The following is a 13,368-nucleotide window of genomic DNA, read 5'->3' as shown; positions in this document are numbered from 1 at the left end:
GGGGGCTCGGGGCTGGCGCTCAGGTCGCCGCCGTCCGCCGCGGGCGCCTCGTCGCCGTTGTTCTCGGGCTCAGAGCTCTCGTCGTTGCGAGTGCTGTCGTCGGTCCGGCCCAGCCCACTGTCCTTCTCGTGCTGGTTGGACAGGATGGTGGCGGTGTCTGTGGTGCCCCCGTCCTCCTCCTGCGGCTTCTGCACAAGGGAAATCGGGGACAGCGCTGCGGAGGGCCGCTCCGTACTGCCCGGGCGTCCTGCCGGCCAGGCGGAGTTAGCCAGGCCCCCCTGGACCTGCCGGCCCGACCCTGCGGGGTCACCTCCCCACGCTCGACCCCGCAGGGCCGGCTCTAGCTCACCAAGTCCACTGGGGTGATGTGGGGACACAGAGGGAGTGGGAGGGTGCTGAGCCACTCAGGCCACTGGCCTGCATGACCCTCGTCTCTGAGCTGCGCAGTGCTCCCCGCCCGTGTGTCCGCAGCAGGCTGGGAGGCCAGCAGCCCCCGCCTTGCTGCTGCACCCCAGACGCCCGGTGAGCTTGGGGTGGGGAGGGCGCCGCAGTTGGGCCTCCCAGGCGAACGGATGGCTCTCGGTGGCCTTCCCAGCAGGGTGCCTGCCACCCACCCAGGGCAGGCTCTCCCGCAGCTCCGAGGGCGGGGCCGGCCGCCTACCTGGGGGAGCACGCTGGCCGTGACCCTCATGGCCTGGTGGTGCTGCTCCTCCAGCATGTCCAAGTGCAGGTCGTCCAGAAAGTCGTTTCTGTCGTCGTCCATCCAGGCCTCGTCCAGCTGGGGAAAGTGGCAGCGACACGGCCTCAGAAGACAGAGGCCTTCGCCTTCGTCCGCCCCGTTTGTTTTTAGAAAAGAAAATCCCTGGGCAAGGCCTCCCTGGGCCACCGGCCGCGGTGCCGTCCACCGGGACCCGGGCCCGCCCCCCGTCCACGCACGCCACGCAGGGCCCTCGCACAGCCCGTGGGCCAAATCCGGCCTCTTGTTTTTGTTCAATAAAAAGTTTGTTGGCCCACGTTTCTCTCGTTTTTAAAAAGAAAAGTGACGGTCGAGGCGGCTCCGCGACTCGTGCAGACACACGTGGCGCAACGATGAGCCCAGCTCCGGACGTCACCTCACGGTCACTATCGTTTTGTGATGGGAGCACCTGAAATTTACTCTCAGCCGAATTCCAGCTGTCAGTCCAGTCCTAATGACCGCTGTCCCCATCCTCTACCGTCCCTGCCACTGTGAGGGAGACACATGGTCCCAGCTGGAGCACCCCCAGGCCCCAAAGGCAAACGTCTGCAAGGTCGTGACCCTGGCGGGGGTCCCTGTGCCACGTGTCTCCCTCTCCTTCACAGGGTCCCTGTGCTACTGGACTTGTTGGGCCCCAGTGTAGGTGCCAAGAGTGTCAGCACCAGCCTTGGAGGTTAAAACACAAAGCAGCTTCTGAGTCACAGATGTGAGACCACCTTGCCAGGCACAACGTGCCTCAAGGCTCAGACTTCATACTCGCACAACGTCCTGTAGGGTAGGGGTCCCCAACCCCGAGGCTGCGGACCAGTACCGGTCCCTGGCCTGTTAGGAACCGGGCCGCACAGCAGGAGGTAAGCGGCAGGTGGATGAGCAAAGCTTCATCTGCATGTGCAGCCGCCCCCCAGCGCCAGCATCCCCACCTCGGCTCCACCTCAGGTCATCAGGGGTTAGATGCTCACGGGAGCCCTGGTCCCTGGTGCTACAAAGGTCAGGGACTGCTGCTGTAGGGGCTTCTGATGAGAAACACAGACCCAGCTTCGGGCGCAAGACGCGGACTTACCTGGAGCTCAGGCCGCGCGATCAGCAAGCAGAAGCTCTTGTCCTTGCTGGCGAGGGCAGCCACGGCCTGCTCTCGGTTGTGCACCGCTAGCCCGTTGATCTTAGAGGAGAAGGAGGAGGTGGGGGTGACAAATGCATCATGAGATCGGGCAAAGCCACTCCACACTGCTCCCGCTGGGACCGCTCGCAGCTAGGGCCCAGGACTTCCGCGGGGCTTGGGCGGGATGCTGGCATTCAGAGGGAAGGCCCCGCCCAGATCGATGCAGCCCGGACCACGGTGAGTGCGCAGTGGAAGCCGTGGGCACAGAAGTGGCCAGGACCCCAGGAGCGGCACCGAGAAAAAGCGCAGTGCTGCGAAGAAGGGGTGTCTGAGCAGCGTCGCCGGACAGCACGGTCTGGCAGGAGTGTGTGTGAGCGGAACGTACTGACGTGTCACGAAGGGTATTTTTGGGTAAAGCATGAGCAGTGGGACAGGTCTGGGGGTGCCGCGGAAGTCGAGGGCAGAGAAGGAAACAGAGCTATGCAGGCCGGTCCGCGCCCCAGTGGGCACTCCTGCTTCTTTAGGCGGGACGGGTCAGGCGCGACGACCTCTCTCGCCATCACGCCCGAGTACCCCGCACGGGTTTCTGCTCCTTGCCCCGGAAACTCTGAGCTCAGGCAGCGACGGGGTGACTACCACTGGGGGTGATGGGTCTCGGTGACAAGGAGACACGTGGAGGCGGTGAGGGCCACGTGGGGACCCAGCACCTCCCTGCCCACAGGGAGTGTGGGCGGAAAACAACAGCACCCCGAAAGGAAGGGACCTTCGAAGTGCAGCTCTGGGTCGCCCGCCAGACGGACCCTGAGCAGGGAGGTGTGGGCGGAAGGCTGAGGACACGTAGACCACGATCGCTCCCAGGGACAAAGCTGCGGGTGCCCGCCGGGCTGGGGCAGAGCCGAGCTCGCGGGACGCGCCTGGGTTCCCGTGCGGCTGGGCGGCCGGCCGACGGGAGCGTCTCATTTTGGTTCGAAAGAGCAACAGGGCTGGGGGAAGGGCAGGACCCCGAGAAGCCAGAGTCTGCGTAACGGTTAAACGCCGAATCCCAGAAAGTGAAAACCTTCTCGATCGATTTCACTACCTTTTCCGAAAACATTCCCGTTTTAAAGACAAAACCAAACCTGAAACATGCGGTCCAGCACTAAGCCTTCCCAGACACCTGAAACGGCAGTGTTCAGGTTCCCAAGTCACACGCCTGTCGTGGGGAGACCTACTCCCGAGTCGTCTGGGGTGCCGGGCAGGACTGCTGCGGGTGCCCTCCCGCCCGCTCAGGCCTCTGCTGCCTGGTGCACGTCACTGCCCACAGCCGAGCTCCCCGTCACCCCACGTCTGGCCGGCACCTGCTCGTACCCCTCGAGCTTGTTGGAACTGGCCTGCTCTTTCTGGAGAGGCAGCGGGCAAGGCCAGCGGCCAGGAGCCGACCTACCTGAATGATGCGGTCTCCTTCCCGGATGCGCCCGTCCTTGGCCGCGATGCCGTGCGGGTCGATCTGGAACACACAGCACGCATCTCAGCACCAGGCAGACACCTCGACACGCATGACAACGGCTGTGCCCCACAGCCACGCCCACCCCTTCGTCCTCGCTGGGCACAGAAACAGACCAGACTCGGTGGGCGGCCAGATGAGGCCTCCCGTCCCCTCGGCTGGGCACGCGAAACCACGTCAGACGGCTCCACCTCACAGCCCACCTTGGCTTCTCCGCGTCCCGTGCCAGTACCGACCCCGAGCCCGGTAAGGCTGCAGCTTCGCCGAGCGTGATGCAGGGGACGGAGAGGCATCTGCGTCTTTCCCCAGGGTGCTCAGTGAGCCAGAGGCAGGGCTGGCTAACTCATAAGAGGGGACAGTGAACCCCTCGTCTGGTCTCAACCACCTACCTCGCTCACGAAAATCCCAATGTCGTCCTCGTCGTCCGTGCGGTAGCACACCGTGAGCCCCAGCTTGTCCTGGCTGCTCGTCCTGCACAGAGCCACTTCCTGACAGAGAAAGGTGTCCCCAGTGAGGCCCTGCGGGCAGTGCCACAGGACGACTTCCGATGCTTTAAAAATACTGTGTTTAAATAACGAACAGAGACTCTGTGGTCAACCGCTGGCTGGGAGGGCCCACCACGCACGGGCCAGCACCCAGGGCGTTTTCGGGCGTCCACTCAACATTGAGTCGCTCTGAGAACAGTTATCTTATGGATCCCCCCCAAAATGATCAGCATCAGGACTTCTGGGGCAGGGCTTTTAAAAGGCATGCTTTCAGGGTCCGCCAGACAGGACGATCCCACGGCCCTGGCCGGCCAGCCGTTTCACTGCGGCCGTTTCCAACGTGTTTGGTTACATTGTTTCACGCTGTCACCTTCACGTTCACAGTGACAGAAAGTGCGAACTGATCACACACACACTGATCCAAGGAAGGAGGGTGATGTGACAGGGTGCCATGGATGCTTTCCACGACGGCCGTGGCATTTACGCTCGAGAGATTAGTTTCAGCCGCTATCACTGCACGTTAAATACAAACGGTGACCCCAGCGTGAGACGCATCACGCAGGGGCACTGCCGCATCTGCCGGGGAGTCTGTGCTGCGGGGTGAAGTCAGAACTTTAAAGCCGGTCGGAGCCTTGGGGAAGTTTGCGAGGGCCCTGACGGCGTCTCTGGGGACCGATCAATCTGTCTCCGGGCTCTTCCTGGAGGGTGGCAGAGTGCAGTTGTCGGTGGGGAACTCAGATTGGCTGTGTGACAGGCAGTTCCTTAACCCTCCCTGTGAAGGGCAGGTGCCCAGAACCACGAGCACTGCAGGCAGAACGGCAGGTACGAAGGGCCTGGGATGGGGCCAAAGCTCTATGCAGGGTACTGAGCATGGGATGGGAGGCGGGGCTGAGCGTGGGAGGGCGGGGCTGGGTGCAGAGGGAGCGTGGGGTGGGGAGTGGGGGCGCTGAGCGCAGGGATGGGAGGCGGGGCTGAGCGCGGCCAAGCAGTGGGGCCAGAGCAGGTGGGGCCCAAAGGCAGCCTGACTACTCAAATTTTACTTCAGCACGGTGGGAAATCAGATAAACGTTTTATGTCAGGACGACTCAATCGCCGCCGTCACCCATCTCTCTGGCCGCTGCACGGAGCGGAAAGTGAGGGATGGGGGGCCTTGAAGACCTTGGATCCAGCTCTGTCTCCTTCCAGCAGCTTCCTCACGAGCGTCTCACCCTGTCCTGGCTCCCTCACCTCTCTGTGCCCTGTGATGAGGCATCACAGCTCTCGGCATCGTGACCAGAGGCCTCGGTGGAAAGGATGCACGGGCAGGGCCACTCGTCCGAGGTCACAGAAGTTGCTACAGCAGAGGGAGCACATTTCACACACTCCCTCAGTAGGGCAGCTTCATTTTCTGCACCTGGATATCTTCATTAAGTCAACGACTGCCTAATTATAGCCTTAGCAGGATGGTGAATTTTCATGAACTGAATCCCATGAATTTCTGAGAACTTAGTGGAGTTGGATGGAAATCGCTCTGCTCACACTTCGAGCAGCAGACAAGGCACAATGAGCACTAGTTTGCGGCTCGTACTTAACCACAAGGGCAAGTTCTTTCCGAACACGCTGGAGCCACCGAATTTGCGCGTCGCGGGCCACAGGTCGTCCTTCGCGCGCAAGCCGAGTCTCCCCTGGCTGCAGGTCCTTCGGGCGCGAGAACCGTCTGTTTCTGTGCTTCCCCAGTTGGTGGAGTTTCGTGGTCCTTTTTTTGGCTCCAAGTGCACAACTGCGGCCCGAACGCTCTGTGTCCGGGCTGACGTGGTCGCGGCCAGCTGCTTCCGGGACAAGTCCGCGAGCAGCCAGGCGAGGTGACCGCAAAGCTTGTTGCAGGCGACCGAGGAGCCGCGTGCGTGTGACGGCACGTGTGACAGAACCGAAAACGCCGCTGCTGGCTACAGCTCCGTCTGGACAGCCCGCCTGCCTCCAAGCCACACGGTCCATGCAGTGAGGTCACGCGGGCCAGGAATGACCGGCCGCTGCTGGACGCGTGGCACTGGGCTGACCTTCTTTCCGCAAATGAAAAGAGGGGACCGGGCGCCCAGGGTTCGGAAGGCCAGTCCTTTTGGGCCTTTGCTGCCATGACCTACATTTTCACCTCTGCTCACCAGCTTGCTGAGCTCCTGTCCCTTTAAATGTACCATGTGGCTCCAGAAATGCAAATCAGCCCATCCCCTGCCCCAAAGGCACCCCTGTCCCTGAGGGCCACCGCGGGCCCCTCTCAGCTAGAAAACCCAGTGCGGGACCGCCCAGCTCAGGGCCCCGGGTCGGCCGGTGCGGGCTGCAAACTCCGCCAGGCATCTGGACAATGGGACACGGCACTCAGACGTCACCACGGTATTTCTGTGACCCGAGCCCTGGCGGCCCTGGAGGAACCCCAGGGCGAGACCTCCGGGAGCTCACGGCAGCCCCGCCCAGGGACGGTGGCCACACCGCCAGTGCTGCTTCGTTTCAGCCTGGCCTTTGGGAGTGGCCTGGTCAGGCCGAGGAGGCAGACCCGTGCTGGGAACCGAGCCCCCCGGAGCAGGCCCGGATTTCAAGGGGACAGTCACACCTGTTCCCTGCCCCTCCCGCCCGGCGTTTCCTAGGGCAGTCACCAGCCTGGCCACTGGGGGCCCCTGCACCGTCCCCACTCTGGGGACAGACGGTGGGAGGGGCAGGCTGGTCCTGAGTCAGGGGCAGTCTCAGTGCTGCTCGGCATCAGAGCTGAATCAGAACAGTCAGTGCCCGCAACTTACAAAACCACAACTCACGGCTCAGGCGTCACACAGGAGGACGCGGGAGCGTGGTGGGGTGTGCCCGAAACACACGCAGAGGACGACACACTCTCCCCCAGAGCACACGGGGTGATCATGCCATGTGAGTGTCCGGCCCCGCTTGTCATGAGGCACCGGGTGACGGTAGCAGCCCCCGCCCGTGGGTTTCAGGACCCTGGGGGTCCCCCTCATACCTCCAGCTCCAGCTCCTCCCTGTCCAGGGCCTGGGGGCCGCCTCCGACGTAGCTGCCGGGATCGTAGTACATGTGTGCCGAGGGGTGCCTGGGAGGGCGAGGGCGAGAGACTGTAAGGCGCCTGCCCCCCAGGCCTCCACCCTGAGTTCACACCACGCGTGCTCAAGGCCATCTCCTCCGGAAGACGGGTGGGTGGGAGGGGACGGCAGGCGGGCATGGTGGCTTCCAGCACCCAGCCCCCTGGACGCACAGGACTCAAGACGACTAACTCTGTCTCCAGGCACGAGACAGGCTCACCTTTGCCACCTGCTGCTTCATGGTTACCTTCTACCTCTGTGGGGGAACAAAGCTTGGGCTGCAGGCGACACACAGAGACAGGTGCTGGCCCCTGAGATCCATCCTGAGGCTGTGACCGAGACCCCGGTGCATCACCTCGGACAGTCTCTCTACATCTCTGGACTGTGCTCACACCTGGTACCTGTGTGTGTGCCCGTGTGTACGTGTGCTGATGTGTGTGTAAGCAACACACGCACACACACTCACACTGCCAGGAGAATGGGCTGGGGTTTCTCTGGGGCAACACGTGACCGTCCCCAGAACCAGCCGCCTGTCTGGACGCTGAGTGGACAGCCGGGAGCGAAGGCAGCAGGAAGCATGACGCACGCGTCAGCGGCTCGGACAGGGCCCGAGGAGGACAGGGACTGAGGCTCCAGCCCGGACCATCGGCCGGAACCCTGACCCCCATGCCAGCCGGGACCCTGACCCCCGTCCCAGCCGGGACCCTGACCCCCGTCCCAGCCGGGACCCTGACCCCCGTCCTAGATGTCCGCACAGTGTCAACAGGCTTGGGCCTTCCCGCGCTGGTACTCAGCTATGACCAGATGTGAGTGACAGTCACATCGCCAGATTTCAAGTCCCCAGACCCAGCAAGTGACTGCACTGCCCGCATGAAGGGACACCTGGTGCTGAGGGTGCCGCTGGAAGGCCCCGATGGCAGGTGTCATGGTGACACCCCAATCTGATGTGCACTCCTGCTGACCTCTGACCTTGCAGCCAGAACCAGAGGTCAAAACAACACAGCACACAACAACCGGCACACCTGGCACACATAGTGCCCAGCACCCAGCACCCAGTGCACCCGGCACCCGGCACCCAACACACATAGCACCCAGCACCCAGTACACACAGCACCCAACACATAGCACCCAGCGCACACAGCACCCAGCACACATAGCACCCAACACACAGCACCCAGCGCATACAACACCCAGCACCCGCCCACCCAGCCACCGCATGCACGGCGTGCGGCTTACCCCTCTGGCAGGAGGCAGGGCCCCAGCCCAGGCGTGGGTGGGGCTGCCATCTTCGCGAGTGCCACAATGTGCTCGAAGGTGATGTCGGTCTGCGTGGCCGCGTCCGCCAGCTGTGGCCCGGGCACGGGCGAGAACGCCGTGGCCCGTGGGGCCCTCCGCAGCACCTGTACCACGATGGGCTCTGTGGCCGTCCTGAACGCGTCCACCGCCTGGTCGTGGGTGGCCTGGGACAGGTCCTTGCCGTTGACCTGTGGGGACATTTGGGGCAGCGTGAGCAGGGCCAGCAGAGCCCAGACCAGGACAGGGCTGAGGGCTCCCTGGAGGCAGCGAGGGGCAGTCGGGGTCCAGGACACTTGGGCCCTCGTGCCGGGCTCCGGGACACCTGCCCGGGACACCTGTTGGGAGGCGTGGCCTTGGGCTCAGAGCCTTCGCGGGGCAAGCGTCCGTGTGCTTCCGGCCTGTCGGTTTTGCGGGTAAAAACGTGGTATCGAGTCCCCTTTTAAATGACTTCCTTTGGTTTAAAGGAACAAGCCAACTGAAAACATGAAGCGAACGACCACACAGGCCACCGGGGATGTGGCGGGTGTCACGATGGGCCTCGAGTGGGAACGGCGGCCGGCTGAACCGCCGAGCCCAGCCCTCGGCCACCGCGCTCCTGCAGGCCGGCACGTGCCGAGTGCCACCGCCTGGGGCAAGTTGCACACGGAGACGCCTCGTCACCACTCTCCCGGCCCAGTCCCGGGCTCGGCAGGACCAAAGTGTGCTCGCGCCACCCAACAGCTTCAGACAGACAGTGTGAGCACGGCCTGGTGCTCCATGGTGGGGACGCCTGGGGACGCTGTGCCCAGGGCCCTCTCGGTGGCATAAGCAGAACTAAGTCACCACGGCTCTGCCCAGAACAGAAGCCAGAAACTGACTTCTAGACGATGAAGTCGCTCCCGGCACCTGCCTGTGGGACGACACCCACGTGACCACCTGGCCCCGTGGGGACCCGTGGCTCGTGCAGGGAGCCGGCCTGCGAGGCCACACGGACGCCCTGAGGGAGGCAGAGCAGGGGACGGGAGCGCCGGGCTCCCTGGCGACACTGAGCACACAAACGAGCCCGTCTCAGAACCTCTCAGCCCCAGACTTCCAGCCGCGCTCAGGAATGTGTCCTTGTACCTGGACCTCGCCTGCTGCAGCCCTAACACCCCGGCAGGTGTGGGGGCACAGGGTTAGTGCGCACCCAGCAGGGACGCATTGCAGCCTGTCCCTACGGCCCCTCCTGTCTGCAGGAAGGGACTGGAGACACCTCCTGATGGGGGCCCATCTTCATCAGCTGTTTTATGGAAAAGTGAGGGTAACTGTTGCTTTCCATGGGTAGATTTTCTAAACCAAGGCTGGAACGCCGAGCGGGTTCTTAAACGATGCCCTAAAATGCAAAGGACCCACCAGATGGGCCTGAGCTAGGAGGGCCGCGGGCAGATAGCCTGTGCGTCCCAGTGCTCGCTGAGCCTGTCCCACGGAGGGCGCGACCAGGAGGCTGAGGCAAGACGCCCCCAGCAGAGGCCGTGCAGGAAGGGGCGAGGCCAGCCCCGGGGGGCGGGGCCCTGGGTGACTGTCACCAGACACCAGAGCATCCCGCCCTGCATGCAGCCCACAGAGCACCTGCTGAGGGACCCATTTCAGTTCCAGGGGTTCAGGTGAGCCAGCCTCCTCCCTCACAGCTGGGGACGACTGAGTTCAGGCCGGCGGCCTCGGCTGTGGCTTCGGGCAACGCGGCTACTTTTCCCGAGTCCCTGTTCCCTCATCTGCAGACAGAGGGACTGAAGCGTTGGGGTTGTTACGAAGTTTAATGAGACCAGTTCCGTGTGGCGCTCAACACGCAAACAGTGAGAACTCACTAAGAGACCAGGGACTGTGTACCCGACGAGTCACATTTTCCCGGAGAAAATTACCCATAAATCAGAGAGGTAGAACGCAGCCCTGAGCGGCGGCTGTGCACCGAGGGGCCCCCGCCCGCCTCTCGCTCAGGTGCCAGGCGTCCACATTAGTGCTGCCCGTCCCCGAGTCCCCAGGGACCGTCTCGGGGGTGCGACAGATAAATTTTACGGGACTTGACCCCGCCATGCAAGGGACAAGGCATTTTAGGGATCGTTACATTCTCTTGACAGACGATGAGGCAAGGTGGGCGTTTAGCATCCCGGACGACCCGCTGCTGCGGCCAGATTTGTTTTGAATTACCTCGTGCACATAACACTTATGACACTGTCATCTCGGAATCGCACCGCTGAGACTGAGTGAGGTGATGACTCCCGGCGGCGCTGGCCAACGGGGAATGACAACCTTTACTCTGGGATTAGCATCGCGTCCCCATTACCCGACGCACGGTGATGGCCACAATCACAGGCAGAACGCTCGCCCGGTCAAAATGCCATTAACTCGCCCGATTGAGCAGACGGCTTTTTAAAACAGTTTATGCAGCTCTAAAACTAAGTAAATGGAGTGTTTCGGAACAAGAAATGCTGATTGCAAACCTCATCATTATTACAAATTAAATGCCTAAGTTATTCACCTAAGGCTCTGGCGGGTCCCCTGTGACTTAGGTGCAATTATGGGAAAAATCCAATCAGTCTGACTCGAGGCAAACGTCATAGCCGCAAACGTGACCTGACACTAAGGGACCTTCGGGTGCTTTGCTGGAAGGCCTCCCGAGACCAGGCGATGGGATGACTCCTGGCTCCACGCGGCCTGGGCGATGCTCCCGTGCTCGTGTGCGGCACTCGGATCCTCCCCCACGGCCCCGGGGCCTGGTGCAGAGCTGGGGGCTGTTGCCTCGGGGTAAATTCCAGGGACGACCCACCCGTCCACCCTCCAGTCCCCCACTCGACCAGCAGCACCCTGTGGTTGCTCAGCGAGACTGTTCCCCCTCCCAGCTGATGGGATGCCACTCAGAATTTCCTGGGGAAAAGCAAGGCCACCGGACCGTGACCCACTTAAGGAAGGGTCGGCTAGGACACAGTGCCCACAGCGTTCTGCCAGGGTCTGCCGGGTGGCCGGGCTGCTCACCACGTGGGCACAGCGACCAGCCCAAGCCGGAAGGGGGCCTGGTTTTCACTGCCTGCCTGGAGATGCCGTGGCTGAAGTGACTGTCACGTGCTTTCAGCCAGGAGCCCAGAACCCTGAAGGTCTCTGTGACTCAGCTGCAAGCAGCTCAGCGTGGTCGTGACAGATGTTTGGGGAGTCCCTGCCCCTCTGAACCAGAGCGCGAGCGCCTTGGTTTCCGAGGATCAGCCTCTCAGGTCACTGCTATTTCTGTCACATGAGCGAAGGACCCAGGACACAGGGCTGACGGGTGTAACACCCAGCCCCCCCCCATGCCCCTGGTGCCACCCACCTTTATGGGGTTCATTTAATTAGATGCAGGGGCAGTGACTCCCCTCTGTGAGATATCACACCTGTTTTCGAGTGAATTAAAATTTAGATTCCACTGGCAGCAACAGACGAAAATAAACCATATACTGAAAAGTAAAACGTTTTGAGCCCTGATTTCAGTTGGATAAAAAAAATCTTGCAGTGATGCCACCAAGATAGAGCCACAGACCTCGCCCCCACCGCAGGACGTCCTGAGACGCGGTCACCAAGTCACCAGGTCACCACGGGATGGAGCACAGGCCGGCAGTCCTGCTCATGGGATGGGGGATGGGGATGCAGGACACGGGATGCTCCGAGGCGGGGGGCTGCCGTCCGCCCCGCCCCCCGCTCCACAGAGTGGGGTCTCAGGTTCCCCAATGGGAAGGGAGAACAGGGTCAACCAGCGCCTCGCGCTGCGTCGCTTCGGGGAGCCCGCTCTGATCTCGTGCCAAGGGGACTGCAGCCCCCGCGGCTCCGCAGGGTCGGACTGGCGGGGGCGGGGCGGGGCTTTAATTCCTGGGCGCAGGGGGCCCCTGCAGAGGCGGCAGCTGCCCTGACCCCCAGGCATGGCTCCCCGCAGAACCAAGTGGGGGCGGGGGGCTCGCTGGTGCAGAGCTGCCTCGTTCTGACCCGCAAATCAGGGTCTGCCGCCCAGAGCCGGGTTTGCCCAGGTGAGGAGCCGAATCAGCCCACAGCGGGCAGAGGGCCGGTGACAACTGGGAGCTGAGTGGCTGACAACCTGGTGCTGGGGGGACCGAGTGGAGCAGGTGGTGTTGGGTCCGGGAGCTCTGAGCAGGGGCTCGAGCAAAGACAGGAGTGGGGGGCTTTGCCACTTTTAGTTGCTTCTGCTGCTTCTCCCTCTCGCTACCCACACGCGCCCTCACTAAGCGCCACCTGCACCTGTGGAACGGAGCCCTGGGGAAGGGTCACCAAGGCGCCGAGCCAATGCCGCGGCGACACAGGCCGTGAACAGCCAGCACAGCACGAGGCCTCCCATCTGCAGAGCAAAACCGCAGCGGCCTCCAGGCCCCCAAACAAGGAGCTGCAGGGCCCCTGGGTCCCGCCCCACTGCCGCCGGGGGAGGAGGTGATCAATGGCCATCTCCTACTGAGTGCGGTCAGTCACGGCCACCTCGTAAAGCTGACCAGAGTCCCTGCCGGCAAGAAAACAATGCACAGTGTCAGCACAGAAGAGGAAGGCGTGAAACTGCCTCTATTTGCAGAGGACGTGATTTTACTTGTAGAAAACCCAAAAGACTCAACAAAAAGACTCAGATCTAATCAAAGAATTCAGTAAAGGTGCAGGAGACAAAATTAACATACAGAAATCAGTGGTGCTGTATACACTAAAATGAACTTTTGAAAAAAGAAATATATCGATCCCATTTACGACAGCATCAAAAACAACAAAATACTCTGGGCTAAATTTAACTAAGGAGGGGAAAGATCTCTACCTGAAACTTACGACACACGATGAAAGAAATCGGAGACGCAAACAAACGGAAAGGTATCTCCTGTTTATAGACAAGAAGAATGAATAATGTTGAAGTAGCAATACTACCAAAAGCCACCTATAGATTCAAAATGCAATCTCTGGTAATATTTCAATGGTATTTTTACAGAAATAGAAAAGTCACCCTTAAAATTTATATAGGACCATAAAAGACCCCAAATAGTCTAAGCATCCTGAGAAAGAACGGAGCAGGCTGCATCGCACTTCCTGATTTCAAACTGAACTCCAAAGCTACAGTCATCAAAACAGCACGGCACTGGCATAAAAACAGACACATAAACCGATGGAACAGAATCGAGAGACCAAATTAAATACGCGCATATACAGTCAACTAACAACTGACAAAGGAGCCAAGAATAATCAACGG

General features: G+C 61.5%; 1 protein-coding gene across 1 annotated transcript in view; it reads right to left on the bottom strand.

Annotated features, from left to right (window-relative positions):
• Positions 1 to 13,368, bottom strand: part of LOC105309208 (E3 ubiquitin-protein ligase PDZRN3-like) — a 66,673-nt gene that overhangs the window by 321 nt on the left and 52,984 nt on the right. Inside the window, exons 3-9 of the mRNA XM_023526069.1 lie at positions 8,097 to 8,344; positions 6,784 to 6,871; positions 3,708 to 3,806; positions 3,259 to 3,321; positions 1,797 to 1,895; positions 662 to 778; positions 7 to 188 (exon numbers count right to left, since the gene is read on the bottom strand). Of these exons, the coding sequence (XP_023381837.1) occupies positions 7 to 188; positions 662 to 778; positions 1,797 to 1,895; positions 3,259 to 3,321; positions 3,708 to 3,806; positions 6,784 to 6,871; positions 8,097 to 8,344 (896 nt within the window). The remainder of the gene's footprint in view (positions 1 to 6; positions 189 to 661; positions 779 to 1,796; positions 1,896 to 3,258; positions 3,322 to 3,707; positions 3,807 to 6,783; positions 6,872 to 8,096; positions 8,345 to 13,368) is intronic.

Source organism: Pteropus vampyrus, unplaced genomic scaffold, assembly GCF_000151845.1.
Source record: "Pteropus vampyrus isolate Shadow unplaced genomic scaffold, Pvam_2.0 Scaffold684, whole genome shotgun sequence".
Taxonomy (NCBI): domain Eukaryota; kingdom Metazoa; phylum Chordata; class Mammalia; order Chiroptera; family Pteropodidae; genus Pteropus; species Pteropus vampyrus.
This window is presented reverse-complemented; position numbering and strand designations above follow the sequence as displayed.